Source organism: Takifugu rubripes, chromosome 2, assembly GCF_901000725.2.
Source record: "Takifugu rubripes chromosome 2, fTakRub1.2, whole genome shotgun sequence".
NCBI lineage: Eukaryota > Metazoa > Chordata > Actinopteri > Tetraodontiformes > Tetraodontidae > Takifugu > Takifugu rubripes.
In genome coordinates, this window is record NC_042286.1 from 8,978,833 (window position 1) to 8,998,147 (window position 19,315).

At 45.5% G+C, this 19,315-nt stretch overlaps 2 protein-coding genes across 3 annotated transcripts; one reads left to right on the plus strand and one right to left on the minus strand.

Moving 5' to 3' along the window:
* The first annotated feature begins 1,151 nt into the window (after positions 1 to 1,151).
* Positions 1,152 to 4,156, plus strand: LOC101075505 (ubiquitin protein ligase E3 component n-recognin 7). Its single transcript, XM_029830968.1, has 11 exons — positions 1,152 to 1,363; positions 1,557 to 1,690; positions 1,774 to 1,834; positions 1,908 to 2,003; positions 2,085 to 2,138; positions 2,238 to 2,343; positions 2,457 to 2,557; positions 3,071 to 3,244; positions 3,388 to 3,544; positions 3,665 to 3,726; positions 3,806 to 4,156. The coding sequence occupies exons 1-11, from the start codon at positions 1,262 to 1,264 to the stop codon at positions 3,881 to 3,883; spliced, it is 1,125 nt and encodes a 374-aa protein (XP_029686828.1). The 5' UTR covers positions 1,152 to 1,261; the 3' UTR covers positions 3,884 to 4,156.
* A 1,691-nt stretch (positions 4,157 to 5,847) lies between these two features.
* btbd7 (BTB (POZ) domain containing 7) lies at positions 5,848 to 18,975 on the minus strand. 2 transcript variants are annotated; one of them, XM_011617346.2, is made up of 12 exons: positions 18,841 to 18,975; positions 18,608 to 18,693; positions 14,376 to 14,597; positions 12,531 to 13,673; positions 9,958 to 10,166; positions 9,387 to 9,462; positions 8,933 to 9,093; positions 8,695 to 8,838; positions 8,048 to 8,237; positions 7,771 to 7,949; positions 7,273 to 7,677; positions 5,848 to 7,144 (listed from the first exon to the last, which is right to left on the minus strand). In XM_011617346.2, exons 3-12 carry the CDS (start codon positions 14,455 to 14,457, stop codon positions 6,371 to 6,373), a joined length of 3,363 nt encoding a protein of 1,120 aa, XP_011615648.1. In that variant the 5' UTR covers positions 14,458 to 14,597; positions 18,608 to 18,693; positions 18,841 to 18,975; the 3' UTR covers positions 5,848 to 6,370. The 2 variants fall into 2 exon arrangements, with proteins under 2 accessions (XP_011615648.1, XP_011615643.1); XM_011617341.2 differs by having other exon boundaries at positions 5,848 to 7,147.
* Positions 18,976 to 19,315: the final 340 nt, after the last annotated feature.

Consider the following 19,315-nt stretch of genomic DNA (forward strand, 5'->3'; position numbering starts at 1 on the left):
TTTTAATAAAAAAAAGAAAAGCATAAACAGTTTCGGGGCATATGCATGTCACTATGCAATTGTTTGTTGAGACTTCCGCCCAGCCACAGTTATTTCAGTTACGCCCAAGTTTCTTTTAATGTAGCATCGAAAGAACTTTGAACTGGTTTTATTCCGTTGATTATCCTGTTTGACAGATTTCTGAATCTACCTTCAGTTTTCATTCCTCTATTAGAACATTTTCCTCTATTAGAAAAATTGTTGCACACATAATGTCCCACATGGCGGATCAGCGACTTATAATGATACGTTTCGAGATTAATTTATTTCTCTCCCCTTTGCAACCGTCTATTTGTCACGTTGGCGCCATCTACTGGAAACAGCCTGCCATATGCGACACGGTGACGTTAACATACCCTTTAACGTACATTAAAACTAGCTTGTTTTTCAAAGGTCAAATGCCTCAATGGTTGTTTTAAAACGCCATTTCCATGGTGGTTTTAAAACGTTTCGGGCAGGTTCGCGTCATTTTCTTTCGCTTTCTCCCAGTGACTAGCCAGTTTCTATTGAATGAGGCGGTCAATGAAAGTGTCAGTTTAACCCAAAAGAAGTCCTTCTGGTTGATTTTAATAAAAAAAGAAAAGCATAAACAGTTTCGGGGCATATGCATGTCACTATGCAATTGTTTGTTGAGACTTCCGCCCAGCCACAGTTATTTCAGTTACGCCCAAGTTTCTTTTAATGTAGCATCGAAAGAACTTTGAACTGGTTTTATTCCGTTGATTATCCTGTTTGACAGATTTCTGAATCTACCTTCAGTTTTCATTCCTCTATTAGAACATTTTCCTCTATTAGAAAAATTGTTGCACACATAATGTCCCACATGGCGGATCAGCGACTTATAATGATACGTTTCGAGATTAATTTATTTCTCTCCCCTTTGCAACCGTCTATTTGTCACGTTGGCACCATCTACTGGAAACAGCCTGCCATATGCGACACGGTGACGTTAACATACCCTTTAACATACATTAAAACTAGCTTGTTTTTCAAAGGTCAAATGCCTCAATGGTTGTTTTAAAACGCCATTTCCATGGTGGTTTTAAAACGTTTCGGGCAGGTTCGCGTCATTTTCTTTCGCTTTCTTCGTTCACCAGCCTCTCTCCTGCGTCACTTCCTCCACGTGACCTCAGCCGAAATTCCCGCCAGTCGTTTGCAGGCTCTCCCGTTTGTGCTGCAGTTGCTTCTTTGTGCTCCTTCCAGCTCTCCTTATTCCACACAGATGGCAGCGCACAAGGAAAACGCAGAGGTCGACGCCGCGGACCTCCAGGCAGCTGTGTGCGTGCTCGCTGGAAGCGACCCGGAAAACTGTTCTTATTCGCTGGTAAGAAACGCTTTCCGAACCGCGCCATCCACTGCAGCCATGTAAACCTCGTCCTTTAAACGCTGTATTGCGGACTTTTGTGTGCTGCGATGAAACATTGATTTGTTCCCCCAAATTGTTATTCTATCATTGTACTACCCGCTCACGCGTAGCCGCAAGCTGTTTATTCACACCCTTGTTTGTATTGTTCCAGGGTTATGTGAAGAGGCAGGCTGTGTTTGCCTGCAGCACCTGTACTCCCAGTTCTGCAGAGCCTGCAGGGATTTGTCTTGCCTGTGCAAATACGTGCCACGATGGTCATGACATCTTTGAGCTGTACACCAAACGGTATTTTAACGGCGCTGCGTGTTGTGTGACGACACTGATTTCGTGTCCCGCCAGGGCTCTTAACCTTTCCCCGTCTCTTGCAGAAATTTTCGCTGTGACTGTGGAAATAAGAAGTTCGGGGACTTTAGGTGCCAGCTCGCTCCAGTAAGTTGTCTAGTTTTAATATCTACTGGTTTTCAGTCTCAGCCTGTCTGCTGAGAATCCACCGTTTCCACAGACCAAAGATGAAGAAAACACCAGAAATAAGTACGATCACAACTTTGTTGGCCGCTATTGTACCTGTGACCGGCCGTACCCAGATGAGGATGATCAGGTATTCTTTTTGAGTGCTTGTTTGCATGAAATCTTCTAGCCTTTTATGTTACTCCGCTAAACCCTGTTATTTCCCTAAAAGATCAATGATGAGATGATCCAGTGTGTCATCTGTGAGGACTGGTTTCATGCCAAGGTAAGATCGGTCCTCTTATTGACATATAAAAGTTTCTGGGCACTTATTTCCATTTAATTTCTATTAACAGCTTCTTCATAACTGTTTTGCCTTCCACAGCACCTGGGATGCAACTTGGTAGAGCCTGAAGAGCTGCAAGAGATGGTCTGTGAGGGCTGCATGAATAAGGCCCCTTTCTTGTGGACCTATGCAACACATTTCGCAGGTAGGAAATTGTTGAACCTTTCTTGGCCAGTGCAGAACAACCAGTGTCACATTCTGCATAAATTTGATTATCAAATCCTAAAAATGATTTGTCTCCCTGTCTTTGCTCGATAGACCCACCTGTTGTAAGTTGCTGTGTTGGAGCCCAGAGTGAAAACAACTCGCACAATAGTGAAGAGAAACCGTCAAACAGTATCGAGCAAACGAGTCACGAGGTGAGAAATGGCCAATCGGTATAAAAGTGTACGAGCAAACGTAGGAATCAGTGTTAGAACACCGATCCTCCCCAACTATTTATGGTAATATTGAGCAGTTGTGACTTTACATTGGATGTGATCTTTAAAAGGACAATGAGTGGAGACAGTTTTCTCTTAAATCATCCTTAATTAAAATCTTTTAACCTGCAATTGAGGTGTGCCAAATTGTGCCACTAGATGGTACTGTTGCGTCATGAGCCTATATAGAACAGCTCTTGCTCCAGCTAACAGCCTGCCGTCCTCTAGGGAATTAGAGAAATGACCCATGAGACCTCACTTGTCCTGCTCTTTGGACAGCTTTGGCCCGACTTCAGAATAGAGTTTACTGTAAACCAGTGGTTTTCATCGCTTCATCCTCTCATTGTGCCCATCAAGACCTTTCCAGACAGAGGCTGCGGCGCTGCCCACAGAGCTGTTCCTGCTCACTTTCCCAATAAACAATAGTTTTTCCCCATGCTCTTTGTATTCCAGGACACAATCAACAGGAGTTATCCATGCAAACGTAAAGCCAGCCCTGTCGAAGCCACAACATTGCCGTGCAGGCTGAAAGAGCTGCAGGTCAGGGGGCCGGACCGACTGAGAAAGGGAGCCGTCTTCTGGCCTTACAGCTGGCGCTCTGAGCTCTGCACCTGCATAGGCTGCAAGGTAGCCCACAAATCATAGCTTCGGGGTTTGTAATTCAGGAGCTGGATTCTTTAAACCACTTCATAGGTGTCGTCTCTAGTCTCTTTTACCTGCGTAAAGAGCTTAAGCTTCCATTTAAACGGATGTTCCGCTCTATTGCTCAGAAAGCCTACGTGAATTCAGGAGTGCCGTTTCTGATGGATCAGTCGGACACCGTCCTGGCTTATGAGCAAAGAGGTGTGGATGAGCTGTTAGGGCAGCACCCCCTTATGGCCCTGACGGACTCGATGGACCATGTGCAGCAGTTGGAGGCCATTTACGGTGAGTATGAGGTGCACAGGTGTAGAGCAGGGGACATTTAACCTCAGTGGATGTTTCTGTAATTAAGTTTGTGGAAGAGGCAATCAGTTGGGACCAGCTCAATGCGTGTTCTTCCCTCAGGTTTTAAGGCGCTGACAACTTCAGTCACTGGGTTTTTGGATCAATGTGCTGCAGAAGGAAAGGTGAGAAATCCATAATCCGGTTTAATCTGACATTTGTAGGATCCACCTTTAGTCAACGGCTCAATCTTTTCCCCGTCAGGCCGTCACAGTTGAGACGGTGTGCCAGTTCCTGGGTGAAGTGCAGACGAGCAAAAGGGCCAGAACAGATCCAGAATAAGCTCTTGGCTGCAGCCAACGAGGGAAAGTTGGACGAGCTGGGGCAAAGTCCACTGATGTTCTACTGTTGTAGACATTAAATGCATAGATACTTGAATTGATTCATTTTGAATAGTTGCCAATAATCCATACTTTGCTTTATAAAAATTCATTGTTTCTGTAAATACTGTATTCAAATACCAAACACAATGTATGTTTACATTGGTCTTAGAAATGAAGCCAATCAATGTTTTTTTTTGTTTTGTTTTTAAAATAAAACCAACCGACAACTAAATTCTGTAATATCAAACCAATTTATTTCTTTTTTAGGATGCCCAGGTTAACCACTGTTATGCACCTTTTGAGGTGACAGTAGAAAAATATACTCAGTGAAACTAAATGCAACTTAATATCAATCTACAAACAATCTATACCAGTCAAGTACAATGAACCTGTTCAATACAATAAGGAATAACACATTTCAGATAGATCAATTTAAAAAAAAAAAAGGTGCGAAATAACTTTGTACACAAACAAGCTACATGAGAGTTCAGAGAGTTATTTGATGCAGGCTGGTAAGCTGGTAGAAAAGAGCTTGCATAGACACCAAAGTCACGTCTCCAGTAAAAGCCCGGCCACAGGCTGGGGAAGGCACTGACTTCTCTATAGCAAAGAGCAAAACAAGGAATTTAATTTAATGGAACGCTGTCCTGGAAAATTAAACAACTACCTGACACGAACATGAGGGAGAATCAGGAGCTTTGCATTTTTTTTCCCCCCGGTGAAGTAACGAATGGAAATAATCATCTTTATGCGTGGCAATTTCATCATTGCTGAGCCGAGTGTCCTTCGGATCGACACGTTCCCGTTGCTTCGGGAGGAAAGACGGGGAGGGTGGGGGGTGTACAAACTGGGGTTCACGACACAAACATGTCAGTTCTAAGACAAAGCATATTCTGTGACACAATCTTTGGGTCACACACACATTCTTGGTGAGCGTTCAGGACCCAGACGGGTGTTGTCCACGACAATAACAACACAACCCCTCGACAACACTAACAGGACAGTAAACTCAGAAATCCATCGGACTGCATGGAACTCAATTCACTATATACAATTTCCACGGAAATCCGGCAAACGCCGACTTCAACCTGGTTTTGTTTGAAATACACGTGTTCCCTCCTCCTCCAGCTGACATACAGGTGACTCTCAGTGCAGTATTCCAGCTGTTGGCTCTGGCATTAACGCGGCGCTGCAGCTCAGTATGAACGCTGGCTTTGCGGGGCCGCCGTTTGTCAGGCGGCGTCCGATTCAGGCCAGATGTTGGGTTCAGTGAAATCTATGCCAGGAAGAGAAAATGAAAGTGCGTGAACCCATCGTGAGCAGAAGCCCTTAAAAGGGTTTCTGACATGACATCATATGAAATTAAATTAGGGCAACAAAAAAAATAATCAAACCGCTATTTAAGGCTTCAGATTTGATTAATCGATGTCGCTGGATTAAACAAAACAAGCGGGAGCTCGAGCTTCCGACCACTCTGATATGTACAAACAGACCTGACCAGGAATGGAAGTGTACAGTACTGAGATTGTCTACACGTCCGTGAGAATCCACGTCACCCTCACACGCGCACGCGCTCCCGTTTTAGCTGAGGAAACCTACAAACGTGCAGCATTTGATCACCACGCGGCGGTTGCCACGGCGCCGGTGTGCTCGGCTGTAACTCCACAGAGCACCTCCTCCCATGCAGACAGACCGCGACAGTTAAAACCCGACACAATTATCAGCAGAATGATGAGATGAGCTCCGCTGACCCACTTCCTGTCAGATCAATTTCCTGCTTTGTATCCCTCAATAGTCAGCACTGCAGAGCCAGGAGGGGAAAGCTGGTCTGGCTGGTTGCTATAGGCATGCTACAAGAGATGGAAATACAAGGCAAGAGGAAAAGAATATAGCCAGATGGATTTACATAGGAGTTTATCACAATTGCTTGTCCCAGATTTCCTTTATTTGCTTGTGTAAATCGCTGCTCTTATTTTGACATCTTTTATGCTGACGATAATCAAGACACAAACAGAGCATAGTGGATATAGTGTTTGTTTTTCCATCAGTTCATAAAAAGGGCTACATCTAGTTTTGTGACCTACTCACGGAAAGCATAGAGCTTGACTTTTTACAATCCAACCATCTCAGCAAAGCCTGAGTCATCCTCTTAATCAGCAGGACCAATCAGACTTACGGAGATCAATAATAAACACCCACAAGCCACCGGCAGCGCTCATGCTTTCCATACTTTGGGTGTGTGATGGATTGCACAGAGTGACAGAGGTAGGACGAAAGGACAGATTCTATAAATAGCAACCACAGATCGCTCCTTTTTCCTGTTCCTCTCGAACACACTTGCGCACGTACACAGGCGCGCGTTTAGTGCTTTGTGATCTCCTGTGATGGACAGTCACTCATCACACCTTCCCTTTTTCTTAACCCAACCCCTGGTCCTTAACTGGGGCTAAAGTGCAGATTTCTTATAAGGGTAGTCCAGTTTGCTGGGAGACCTGCGGTCTCTGACCACCTCGTCGCTGACGCTGTTCCTGTGTGGCTGCTGGTGGGGCGCCACTCCTAAGGAGTCGCCGATCACCATCTCTTCTGGAGCATCTCTTGATCCAGTGTGCCTCTCCTCGTAGCTGTCCGCGTTCCCACTAGGTGAGCGTAAATGCCCTAAACCGTGGGTCAGATCTGTCTCGTTGGACCGCCCCCTTTGAACGTGCCCCAACCTAGGCTGGGCCCCAGATGGGCTGGCGAGGACGCCGTCGTGCCTCTGAGATGTCATGCTGAGGACATCCAGGCGGAGAGCGTCCGGGCCGGCCCGTCCCTGGAGGACAGCCTGGGACTGAGAGTCAGAAAGGTACGGTGGTGGATAAGAACCGGAGGGGTTGCAGCTGTGACTGTAGAGGTCCGGTCCTGCAAAGGAGGGCAGGGGGTGAGTGGAGGTCGGCGTTGCAGGTCGGCAGGAAAAATCATACAGATCGGGGAACTCGGCTTGTGCCTCCAGCTTGGGTTCAGGAGCGTGTCTCTTGCATGAGTGGCCGTGGCCTGGCCCATGGGCATGGCTGAGCCGGACTGAGTGGCAAGAACCGTGGGGTAGATGGTGACTTGAGGGGCCCATTGGGCTGTGAGGACCATCCCTCTCAATCTCTGCCATATGCTGCTCCCTCAAGGACATAACCGAGACCCCCAGTGCAATGTCGGGCATGAACTCCCTCACAACAGGCTCCATGCTCATCTGCTGGAGACATAGAGCAGTAGGTGAGGTTAAATGGAACGCAAGCTGTAATCACTCCCAGGTACAAACCAGGAAGTCTTCCCTGGGAAAAACAAAATGGAGCACCGAGACACTTGGAAGTAACTCACCGCCTGCTGGTCAGAGAGCAAAGCTCGGCCCATAGCCTGAGGGTTGGTGCAGTCGGGGGGCTGGGGCCTGGGCACAGACGAGTATTCGGAGCCGCCGTGCTTAGTGGCGGCGTGGCGCTGGGACAGGGTGCGGTTGCAGGGGTAGGAGAAGGAACGGGTGGGGGTTGGCATGGGCACGCGAGGACGCCAGGCACCCTTGAGCTGAGCGTGGCTGGGTGTGGCAGGCGGGTGGTACGGGGGAGGGGGTGGAGGCAGGGGAGGGTGGAAGCCCGCTACTCCTTCCGGCTCTGTGAACATGCTATCCATGGCTGGGCTGCTGTTTACGCGGCATCGACCCACCTGGCGCAGAGCCATGATCGGACTCTCGTCTCCAAACCGTTCATCGGGGAAGAATTTATATGGGTTCTATAAAAACATAATAATAATACCAGTGTTGATTATGGCAACAAAACCCACATTTCAATATTTTAATAATACACGATCCCCTCTTCTGCTAACCTGCAGTAATTCAGTCGCTGCATCTGCCAGACCAAACTCCCTCAGCACTCGCAGCTGCAGCTCGTAGCCCACAGTGGCTCCTTCACCACAGTTGAGGAGATAAGCTCTTTGGACCTGCTCTGTATGCCGGATTTCCTGCAGCCTCCGGATCATTTCCTTTACCACCGACAGTGGAGGTACTGAAAGATGAGCGATCAAGATTAGAAGAGCACCATTTGAGGGTACTACGACTGCTCATGCTAAGAGGTTTCTTTCGGTTTCTCCTTCCAGATCTAACCTGGAATCTCATTGGCCACAACCGACGGAGCGCTGGGCAGGTTGCACGCCATCTGTTGGTGGCTAATCATATGACAGCACTGGGGCACAGCATTGTTCACCATGTAGAGCGTGTCTGGGACGTTGGACATGCGGACCATTCGCAAGCGCACGAGGTCTGTCTGCTCCACCATCATTTCATCAAGGACAGACTGAGGACAGAGTGAGAAGAGGAGGTACAGCAAGTCTGTGAAGAGCTGGGGCATGATTTATTATTATGCAAGTAAATGAGTTCCACTAGATTGACACTTCATTTATTAAAGACCATTTCCTGCCTCTTTTATTTACTATATTCTCTGAGATTAGATGTCTCTGCTCTCTCAGAAATGATATGACATTAGCAATATGAATTTAATAGACCACTCAATTGGCTCAATATGCAGTGAAATCAGTTTTATGGGACAATCTCACCACCTCAGAAAGAAACATTTGCATTTTCCTTGACCAGCTGTGGCTATAAATGCTATTATACAGCACTTTCAGCAATTATCTTCTGTAGTTATGCTTCCTTAAATGCAGCATCAGCCACTTTTTGATCATTATGATCTTTTTTTTAAAGCACATCTAATTTCTTATGTTAAAAACCAGGTGCAGATGTTAAAGCCATACCTTTGCCTCTTCCACATAAGGTGAGAAAAGACGTGGTCGCACATAGATGCCGGCATTCTTCTGTCTCAGCCAAGAATTGGCTTTCCCTCCTTCGGCAGTGGGCAGCATGTCTAAAGGGGGGGTGCTTATCAAACCTCTTTTAAGCTGGGAACAAACAGAATACAAATCAATGCCAATTTGATGACAGCTGTGACTGTAATCATGCACAGCAGAAAACGTACGGACAAAGAGCACTGACCGCATCGGAGAGGACGTCGCTGTTGGTAGGTAAGATGTGCTCCGTTCTGACAAACGGCAGCAGGGGAGACAGGATTTCTTTCAGCTCTTCCACATCCAAGTCTCTTCTTTTCACACCTCTCTTGTTTACACTGTGGGCTGTGCCACTCAGCAGATTGGGCTCTGGGTAAAAAAGGACAACAGCTTCCATCACGTAAACATCAGTTGCCTAACACGGAATATAACTGCTTTTAATAGTATTGTCACAAAATTGAGGGTGCATTAAAGGAGCAAATGCTTGGTCGATACCATGTTGTCTGTAGAGTCTGCTATACAGTGAATAGGAAAGGGGTTCTCTGAGGCCAGTTCCCAAAGATTCAGGTAATTTAAAGTATTTTGAAGGGCCAATAAATGGGTAATTTTCATCAGTGCCGTTAGGTTGGCTCAAAGGGTAATTATAGATTGTATTAGCTTACCCCTGTCTGCCATCCTTTTAATAAGCTGCTGCTCGCCCCACTTAACAACATACTTGAGAATGTCCTGTTCACTCGCCTGTGAATGAGAGAGAGTAAGGTGGGGAAAAGGGGAAGCATGGAAAAAGTATAATTAGAACAACATTACATATGGTTGAGAACTAAACATGGAGGCTGTTAAATGAGGAGAAGTGAGCATGTGGTACGCCAGTAAAGCCCAGATCTTTGGCAAATCTCAGGTATGTGCAACATACACTGTAACAACACTCCACTTTAGCCCCCTATTCTGATACCAGAGCAGCATTAGTCAAGATGACAGCAGAGCTTTGATTAGGTTCTCACTTTGTAGGCATTTCCCTCGAGGGGACGGTGTTTATTTTGCTCGCGAAACCACAGATGCTGTCAGTGCGTGTTTGTGTGTGACTGTAACTGCATCAGCAGTATTGGTGTCACCTATAGCTTCAAAAAGTAATTACCAACAAATCAAGACAGAACCCAAAGAATGTTTACAGCAGAAAAGTGCATCTCTGTGTTACGAGAAAGCACCAGAAACTGAGAGGCGACGTTTTCGTACCTGTAGGTAGTCTGACTGAATTGCACTGAGAAGATGCTCCTTGCCAAGCTCGTAGAGAACATCCGATGAAACGACCTGGCTGAACTCCTCGCAGAGGAAGTGCATGGCCTGCCTGTGGACCCACTTGGAGCCATACGGCTGAGAACTCCACTTCAGGATGGGGACGAGAGAATTGAGAGACAGGCTTTCCACAACGATGTCCTCACAACCTGGGATGGCCATAGGACAGACAAGAAGGTCTCCCATTGACATGACATCGAGCTTAGATGCACAAATGTTAACACTAGGGTCATGCGTTATCATCAGAGAAAGATTAAAACAGGCCCATTGTTGCATAAGGACTAATGAATGATTGTAAGTATAGCAGAGGCACTGTAATCCTGCCGTCAAAGCCACGCCATCAGTACTTTTGATTTATATTCAGTGACCCAGGGAGTCCTCCTTGCTGTGTTTTCTAAAGCGCAGCACATACCAGAACAGCGGGCAGTGATTTAACTCTGTAACACATCAACCCACAGAAATGCCTTTGATACCTTGGTGTGATTCAGTCTCAAACTGATTCCTCCTAATTGTGGTGAAGACATACAGCAGCTTATGGATGTGTGCTGACATGACTTTGTAAATACACGCTTGTTTGCATATGTCAAAATCAGTGATGTTTGTTACAAAATGGGAATCTTTGGAGATAATATCTCATGAGATCATTGCTGGGCCCCTTGGGAAACCCTTGTCTAAGCAAGTAGAGTCAAGCGCCCCCTTTTTTGGCCCCAAACCCACCAATTTAAAAAGCCACGCACCGTTTTTGCCTTATTTACTAAATTACACATCAAGATACAGAGCCCAATAATTTTCAAGGGCCCTTCTAAGCAATGTGAGCAGCAGGAAAATAATGGAAATGTGAGGTAGTGTACGGTAAAACACTTTCATGAGAAAATGCTCCTGACTTGCATTATCTTGGTGGTGCAACCCCCATCTAAAAATTCCACTTTACATGCTGAACTCAACCCAGCTCAGCTCTTTTGGTAATGGTGGTTGCTTTTCCACTGCAAACATATGCCACTGGTGGCATCTGTCAGTGTTTTGGAAAGTGGGTGAACTGAACCAGCAATGGAGAGTATTCAGTCAGCAGTTACAGTTGCTGTTATGTCCCGTTTGGAATGTCGACAGGGATATTAGAGAGGAAAAAAGGTCCAATAATGACAACCCATTAATAAGGGTGGATCAAGAAAATAGATCAGAGACTCACATAATCCTCTCTCTTGCCTCAATCACTGAATTTTCCAGCGGTGGGATTGATTTTCGGATCAAATTCGACTTAACACTTTGTCAGATTTAAATAATCAAACACGGATGCAAAAGAGCAACATGAAATTTTAAAATAACGGAAACTGACAGGAGGTCAAACTCAACAGTTTCTCCGGATTGTTCCACATTGTGGTTTCATAGGAAGTGATTAGAGTGATGCAACACGCAGCGGGAGAGGGAGGACAGGGGATAAAAATACCCTTAAGTAGGGGCTTGTTGAGAGGGGGATGGGAGGGATGAGGAGGTGATGGTGTGTGGAGATGATATTTCCCTGCTTGTCAGCTTAAGCTGTTGGGAGTGACCCTTAGAGTGATGCTTCAATTCAAAGGGCAGTATGGGGGATATGACCATAGTGTCTCATCCAAGAGGGCAGGTCAGTGGTGAACCGAGCACAGCAGAAAGCTGCAGACAAACGGTTTAAGATCTGCCCCTTGAGACGCAGACAAATCATTTAACACAGACATTTAACAATCTGTTGAGAGGAACCGCAGCTCATCCATCACGGTCTGCCGATCGTCCCTGGTCGACTCAATCACATGCTAACAGAGCGTAGAATGTGGACTTGGGGAGGAACTCAGAAGAGCAATGCAAAGAATGTCAAATAGTATGAATGCATGGATGGATGTGGTCTGGCATCAATACACTTTAAATTCAGGAAGCAAGGAGGAAATCCAACCCATATTGAATCTTCAAGACGCAGTAATGTAATCACGACTGGACTGTCAAATTAATGTTGATATTTGAAGCAAATGCTTATAAAAAACAGTACTGAGGGCTAGAAAGAGCAGACATAGCGAATATTATCTTCATTCTATGATTATACAAGAAAGGACACTGTGAAAACAAATACTAAAAAAAGGTTTTGAAATTAAACAAAGAAAGAACGTATAGATGTAATTTTATAGACATATATTTATACATATATTTACAAAAACATGTCGAGGAGGTGGAGCAGGAGTGGTATTTTGGGTGATGGTTAAGTTCCAAATCATGGCTTAAATCTACAAATTGGAAAATCTAAATACATTTCTTCAATAATTTGCATTAGGCCATGCGACTACTTATAGGACAATCACCATGACAACAACGTAAAAATATTCTGCAGTTCAAACTAAAACCACAATTCTTCTTGGCTGAACTATGGAAATATTTGGCGAGTAACTGCCGATGGGCAGTGCAGCCGTGGCAATCGTTCATGGAAAGTTTTAAAACACCCATAGCGGCATTGATTTGTGTACTTAAGTAAATATAAAAGGATTACGACCTACCTTGAGCCAACATGCTAAATTCCAAGAACAGCGCTATGTGGTACAGCTCCATTGCCTCCTCGGTGCGTGTGCTGGCTTCCCGGCCCCCGGATACCAGGGCTTGCACCTCCCCGAGGCTGCCTGCAGAGGGGCTGCCACGCAGCACCAGCCCAAGCTCCACGACGTCTGTGTACATGCAGTGAAGTATAACCTGCACGTATTTCCGTGGGATGATAGACTCATCTAGAACTATGCGGGTAGGAGTCTGCAATGTTCGCTCTGTCATTTCCTCTCCTGTGCGGATGCGCCGTTGCAAAAGGTTCCTAAAGAAAGGAGAACGCGCCGAGAGGATTGCTTTGTGAGCCCGGATGTCCTCATCTGGGGTCCCTGGACAGCCGTTGTCTCCGGAGCCCCCCGGGGGAGCCGCTGCAACGGCCCCCCGCTCGTTACAGCTTTCTATCATCTCCGCGTCTGAGGAGAAGCTGAGCAGAGCGTCGTAATAACACATGTAGTCAAATAAGCCCTTCATATCAGCCTCTAGGGAGTTGGGGGTACCGAACTCCTCGCTGAGCTGCACCAGGACATCCATGTTTTGCAGTCTGGTATCCTCCGTGCCACCCACTCCAAACTCCCCAGTGTACAAGTAGTGAAGTAAGGCGGAAAACATGGGTACATCGATGCCGGCTGTCTCGATATCCATGAGCACCTCGGCTCCATAGCCAGGGGATGACGTCAGCAGAGTCTTGAAAAAGGGGCAACGAGCAGCGAGGATTGCCCGGTGAGCTGGGAAGCAAGTACCTTGGAAGATGAGGTCCACGTCAGTGCAGTACTTATGCTGGTAGAGAGCAGCCAGATCCCTCTGTAAGCTGGGAGCCTCAGGACGTGCCAGACTGGCCTGGAAGCTCAGCTCCTTGAGGGCTGCTGTGCCCTCATATTCCTCTACGAGGGCTTTGGTGTCCCGAACCTCCCACCCTGCCAAAAGCTCCCGCATCTGTCGTGCATGATCAGCTGAGCGACTAGACTTCCTCCTTTTTATAAACCTCCGTTTGAGCGTCGCCAAACCAAGGCTCTTCTTCTTCCTGTCTGTGGGCCTCTCGTGGCTGTGCTCCAGGCTGTATAACTTGGACTCCCAGCCATACCCCTGCTGAGCATAGGATGATGTGCCTGAAATGGAAAAAAATACACGCTCGCTTCATTAGTAGCAGTTTCTTTCAAACGAGGAACATTTGAAATTTTCTTGATTAAAGCATTAAAATCCATATTTAATATAGTTATGGTTATTCTGATGGTATTTCCTGATAAAATTCCACTTCGAGGGCCAATAATAGTTGACTCTGGATGTACAAGAAACACAATCTGGGGTTTGACCCAGCAAAACACGCGCTGCCCAGACCTGTCTTAACAAAACATTTGGACCTGGTTCAACAGTGAAGGGGGGGGGGCACAGACAACTTGTTTTATTTTGTCTGTATCCAAACAATAATTCATCACAGAGCCGAGATGAATACGATGGAGCCGACTCTCTGTGCCTCAGACTGCTTGGGTGCAGCAGATTGCATTAAATAGCAGTTATCCTTGGCGGGGGACACCTCTTGTATGTCATAGGAAGCGCTGCCAAGGAGGGGGTCTCTGCCTGCCCTTGTCTAAGCATCCATCATTGTGACCCAAATAATCGCCGAGAATCAACAGTTGTCCGTGCCAGCAGTAAATGTCCTCACTTTAACTCATACTTCCACATTCAGGAGAAATGGACAAAGGCAATGTGAAAGTGAAACTAAAGTGGTTGGATAAATCGGGATAAACCATGACTGTTTGATTGAAGCAGTTTTAGCATTTTGAGCTCAGAAAGGAACTTTAAATACGTACCAATAAACGTCTGCTGTCCCTGTGCATTTCCCCCTATGCGTGGGGAGCATGAGTGTGGATAGCTAGAGCCATTGGCACCCATTCTCTCTTCTCTTCACTTGCTATTCGGGGGTCCCCCCATTTGCCGAGTCATTCTGCTCAGACAATGTGCTGCTCTCAGTCATTAGCTGTGGACAGGGAATGGATCCCCCTCCTCTGAGTCCTGGGTCCACTGTGCCATGTCTGAAATGAGAGACAGGACAGATGACTGAAAGAACAGTAAGAGGATGCAGATGTTTCATTTAATACTGCTGATCAACATTGCGCTGAGCTTAGAACATGAAAAACAGCATCACACACATAAACAAGGAATCTGCTGTTCTGGCTCGACGCCACTGGTTTTAGTGTATTAAAAACCACCGAGCATTGAATTATACTGTAGTGGGACCTGCCTAAAACTGTTTTAGAAGGGATATAACCAACTCTGTTTTCTCCAGACTTGTCCTTTAGAGCAGTACTACAAACATTTTGACTCCTATCCACCAAAATACAACCAAATATCTGCACAGGATTGTGGAGAGGTTGCAAAAGTACCACAAAAGAGCAGCGAAATCACTGAAATTTCCAGTGTGTCAGGCCATATTCAGCAGGACGCTGGAGTGGACACGTGGCAGACATAGCACATAATTCAACCTCATTATAACAGTTCATACACCAAAGTTTTTCCATATCTAATTCCCACCAATGACCTCCTTGACAACTTTATAATGAAGCACTGCCAAGTAGCAGAGCTGACCTGAGGTTGTAGCTAAACGCTGCATTAATGGTACTAACTGTTGCCTGTATCGTTTATTTCAGATGCAACCATAATGTATATCCAGATTGTGATTTATGACTGTGATATTTTCTGTCTTGGCCAAAAACTCTTCAGTTGCGTGTGCGGTCGGCATGAAATAAGACAAAAAAAGAGCGTGATGGGCAATCCATTTTCTTTGAGCCTAGTAGTTTTTGTTAGCTGCCATACTAATAAATCATTGTGTCTGTTGATGTACAGCGGTGCTTTACAGCCTCCCCATGGGTTTAGTGGAAAACCACTGCTTCTTTTCTCGCCGCACACAAACATTCAGAGTGCAGTCGCACTGGAGTGCTCCAATAAAACTGGCGGCTGATTTTCATTTTATTTGACTGCTTTAAATAAGCGCTACCATCACAGGGAATTCATTTAGAATGAAATCAAAAATGGAATTTGAATATGGAGGAAACCCCTGAGATAAGAAGGGCTTGTTGACAATAGAAGGCGTGCGGGCTGAGAGCGAGTGGGGGGAGTGGAGTTCTCAAAGGAGCGTACAAGAGGAAGGATGAAACAATGCAAACCAACACATCAAAACGATAGTCAGCCTGCCGTATTTAACTCATTCAAATGAGGGAACCAAATTTAAACTTCCACTGCAGTGCATCATTCTCTCTCTCTCCCAGACCTGACTAACATCACTTAATAGGAAGCTTCTCCATAATCTTAATGATTTGGAATAGCAGCACAGCTTGCACTCAGACAGTGTGCTCATTTTCTGTGGTGTAGAGCAGGGCAGTGCCACAGATGGGGGGGCGGGGGTAGTAGACATAGGCTGAGCTGGACTATACGCCTCTAATGAGAGGTGACAGGAGGCACTCCCTGCCCCCACCTATCTTTCTCTCCGTCTCCAGAAACACATGCAATGCTTCAAACTGCTGCCCTCGCCTCCGTTGATGTCCTTAGCCGTCTGCATAAGCTTAAAGCAAAGAACCCAGACTCCCCGAGAACATTACTGCATTGAAATGCCGGGCACAAAACAGGACTGATGTATTATTCAAGTGACAGTCAAGGCACGTTATCAATCATTTACATGGACTTCCTCATCAGGGCTGTAAAAAGGGGAGCCGAGCGTTTCAGGATTTCCATTTTTGCCAGGAGACCGAAACATCAATGAGACTTTACTGCATTCCTGCAAAGGTGTGAACCAAATCACTTAATGAAACGTGAAGGGAGAGCTGTAACAAAGCCAGAATGAGATGATGAGACTTAAAGAAGCACAAATGGCTGAGAAACAATAATAGTAAATATAGCCTTAATAACAGTGACACTAATCTTCTCAGCTGTAATGAATTATTTTCAAGTTTTGTTTAGCACAAAACCTGTTTAATGACCTTTGGAGCTATTGAGCATTTTGCTAAGATTGGACAAGACTTGTGGACTTTTTGGTATGCACTGCAAAAATGATGCATTGTTTATAGCACAAATTAACTAACCTAAACCAAAAGAGGCCTTACATGGTATGATACACTTTCAGTATATGAAAGCACCGAGGGGAATAACACATAGTTCCATAGAACCCTTCATCACACCACAAACAACTTGCTTTAGCGAACGCAACATACTAACGCTCACCGAGATACATCCCAGAGAGCATTGGTAGAGGGTAATATATGGCAATAATGCTGCGTGCATTCATTTGCTTGGTCAGCTCTCTTTGAATTTGCATAATTTCACATTTCAAAATGTATGCAACGCTTCCTTTTAAAATATAATGTGGTTTAAACAACGTCAAAACTGAATTTGACTTTTTAATTTCAGGAGGCAGCGCGAAAAGAAAGACATTAAAATGGCAAACTGCAACATCTCTATGAGTATTCACACCGTCAACACAGTATTCAAATGCATTATCCTATACTGCATGTTTTATTTATATTGCGCGGGCCTGCACAGCGCCTAACCCTGCAGTGTTTTTGCCAATCAGTACAACAGCAAACCGGGCTATTTAACCGATTGCAGACTGTGCCAGTACAGCAACAGGAAACAACGCGAATGGGAACAGCCTCGAAAAAACAAGACACCAAAATGCCCCAGATAGGGGGAACAAAAGTGCCCACAGTGATGACTCATGATGACCAACCTCTGGATTAGCCTGTGTCAACCAACAATATGGACCATCGGGCTGCATATTTGACATTTCACTCTGTCAGCTGAACACAATCCCCCCTTGCTTTCTTTGGGTTCCCCCCCCCCCCCACATTATGAAAAATAATGTTACCAAATGGGGGTTTACCTGAACACCTTAATGGATGTACCTAATAATAACACAAACACAACACTGCAGCCAATCACCAGGGAATGAATAGAAGCAGAGGAAACAATGCAGGTTTTATTTTCTTCCCCATCAAGCTGTCAATAGTCCTTAAAGGTCTACATTCAAATTGTCAGACAAAACAGCATTCAGGCCAAAGTCCTGCTTATTTAGTTTCTCTGTTGCAAGCACTTGCAAGCTCAAGGCCTTTTCATGCCTGACGTGGACTCCTGAGCATGTAACTCCAATAATTACATGTCATTTTGAGACCCTGGAGCCCTGACACAAATACTTATCTTGGTAAATGAAAAGCCATGACGCAGGGAAAAAAAGACTAAACTAAAAAACAAAATTCAAACGTGAAAGCACAAACACACCTACACACTTTCAGAACAATGCGTTGCACAGGAGTGTAAACAGGATTTCAGTGAGACGACCGTCTCATCACAGCAAGCATGTGGCTACAAGTACCGGTACACACATGAACCCACCGTTACAGAAAGTCATTTGGATGGCAAACTAATTAATCCGCCGATGCTAATGGTGAAAAAGACTGGCTATTGCAAAACGGGCCTCTGTATGCATGCAGAAAATGAGCATCCACCACCCAAATAATGCAAGGATCGTATAGGTGGCAGGCCATTTCGTTGCCATAGCGCAGCCCATCAACAACTGTCCGACTGACACAATAAACAGCAACATGTCGGACCGCAAAGTTTAAATACAGGTGGATCCCAAACCTCCCGGCAGCCTCTACTCCCAACAAGCCATTAGATTGCATTGCAATCTATAGCCCGCATACATTAAAAAAAAAATCAATGGTTTGCTATGGCTTTGTTAGCCTGGTGTTAACGCGGAGCTATTGTTGCTCTTCAGGCTGTTGGGATGAAACCTTGGATAAAAGTGTCCGTGAAAGAAGAAGACGGTCGCGTCGTCTGTCTGCGGTGATTAAAAAGGGAAGTGTCGCCCAGACATTTGCCATTAACCTAACAAGAGGAGCAATATTCGCCACAGCCCTGTAATTAGTAGCATATCCTCAGAGGCTAGGGTAAGCTATCTCCACTGTGTCGCCTCCACTTTATCTCCCGGAGACAATTCACGTCGAGCATACCGGGACGCAACTGTTGAAAACGAGGCTTCGAAGATATTTACCATGGGGAGGGGAGCTTCGTAAACTTTATTTATTTTCTCTTCGTATCGTCGCCTTGCTTGAGCGGTACTCCGACCCGAAGTTGTCTCTGGCAGAGAGAGAGAAAAAAACGCAGCTCAACACCTTTTTCCAACTCTGCTCATTACGCACGGCTCGACGTCAATGTCCACATTTGATTCTTGATAGAAGATCATTTGTAGTTGCATCGACTTTTCTGTATATCCCCGATATTTACCTCGATCAAATCCCAACAACTATAAACAAACTGCTTTAATGCTCGGTCTGGTTTTGGTAATTCCCCATATTAGCACAACGCCTTTTTGGGTGGTTGTTGGCTGTGATGGCCTATCCCGAAGTAAGTCGTTTCATGTAGCTGGAATATTAGGCAGTTTCCGCTATGGATTTTCAAAATAAACTACTAAGAAAGGATTTGTTGACATTCTGTGAGATGCTAAAAAAACCCATCTCATGCATTTAACTCGTATGTCTAACAAATATATAAACTGTGTAACTATGATACGTCCTCACCTCTAATAAATGTATAAATCTTTTAAAAATATATGTGAATTTTAGTTTGGAATCTGTAGAATTTCATTTCCTGTACTTTAGTGGGCTTCACGCGACCACAATGCTGTACGCTGATTGGTCAGGATCCCAGCCATTTCTTTGATGCCGCCTGGCAATAAGACGATCGAGAGCGCCCTCTAGCG

Coding starts and splice junctions, on each gene's coding strand:
- LOC101075505 (XM_029830968.1), top strand. CDS start 1,262: ATGGCAGCGCACAAGGAAAACGCAGAGGTCGACGCCGCGGACCTCCAG. Junction 1,691..1,773: donor TTTGAGCTGTACACCAAACG/GTATTTTAACGG, acceptor CGTCTCTTGCAG/AAATTTTCGCTGTGACTGTG. Junction 2,004..2,084: donor ACCCAGATGAGGATGATCAG/GTATTCTTTTTG, acceptor TTTCCCTAAAAG/ATCAATGATGAGATGATCCA.
- btbd7 (XM_011617341.2), bottom strand. CDS start 14,457: ATGGGTGCCAATGGCTCTAGCTATCCACACTCATGCTCCCCACGCATA. Junction 13,674..14,375: donor GGGACAGCAGACGTTTATTG/GTACGTATTTAA, acceptor TTTCCATTTCAG/GCACATCATCCTATGCTCAG. Junction 10,167..12,530: donor ATTTAGCATGTTGGCTCAAG/GTAGGTCGTAAT, acceptor TGGCCATCCCAG/GTTGTGAGGACATCGTTGTG.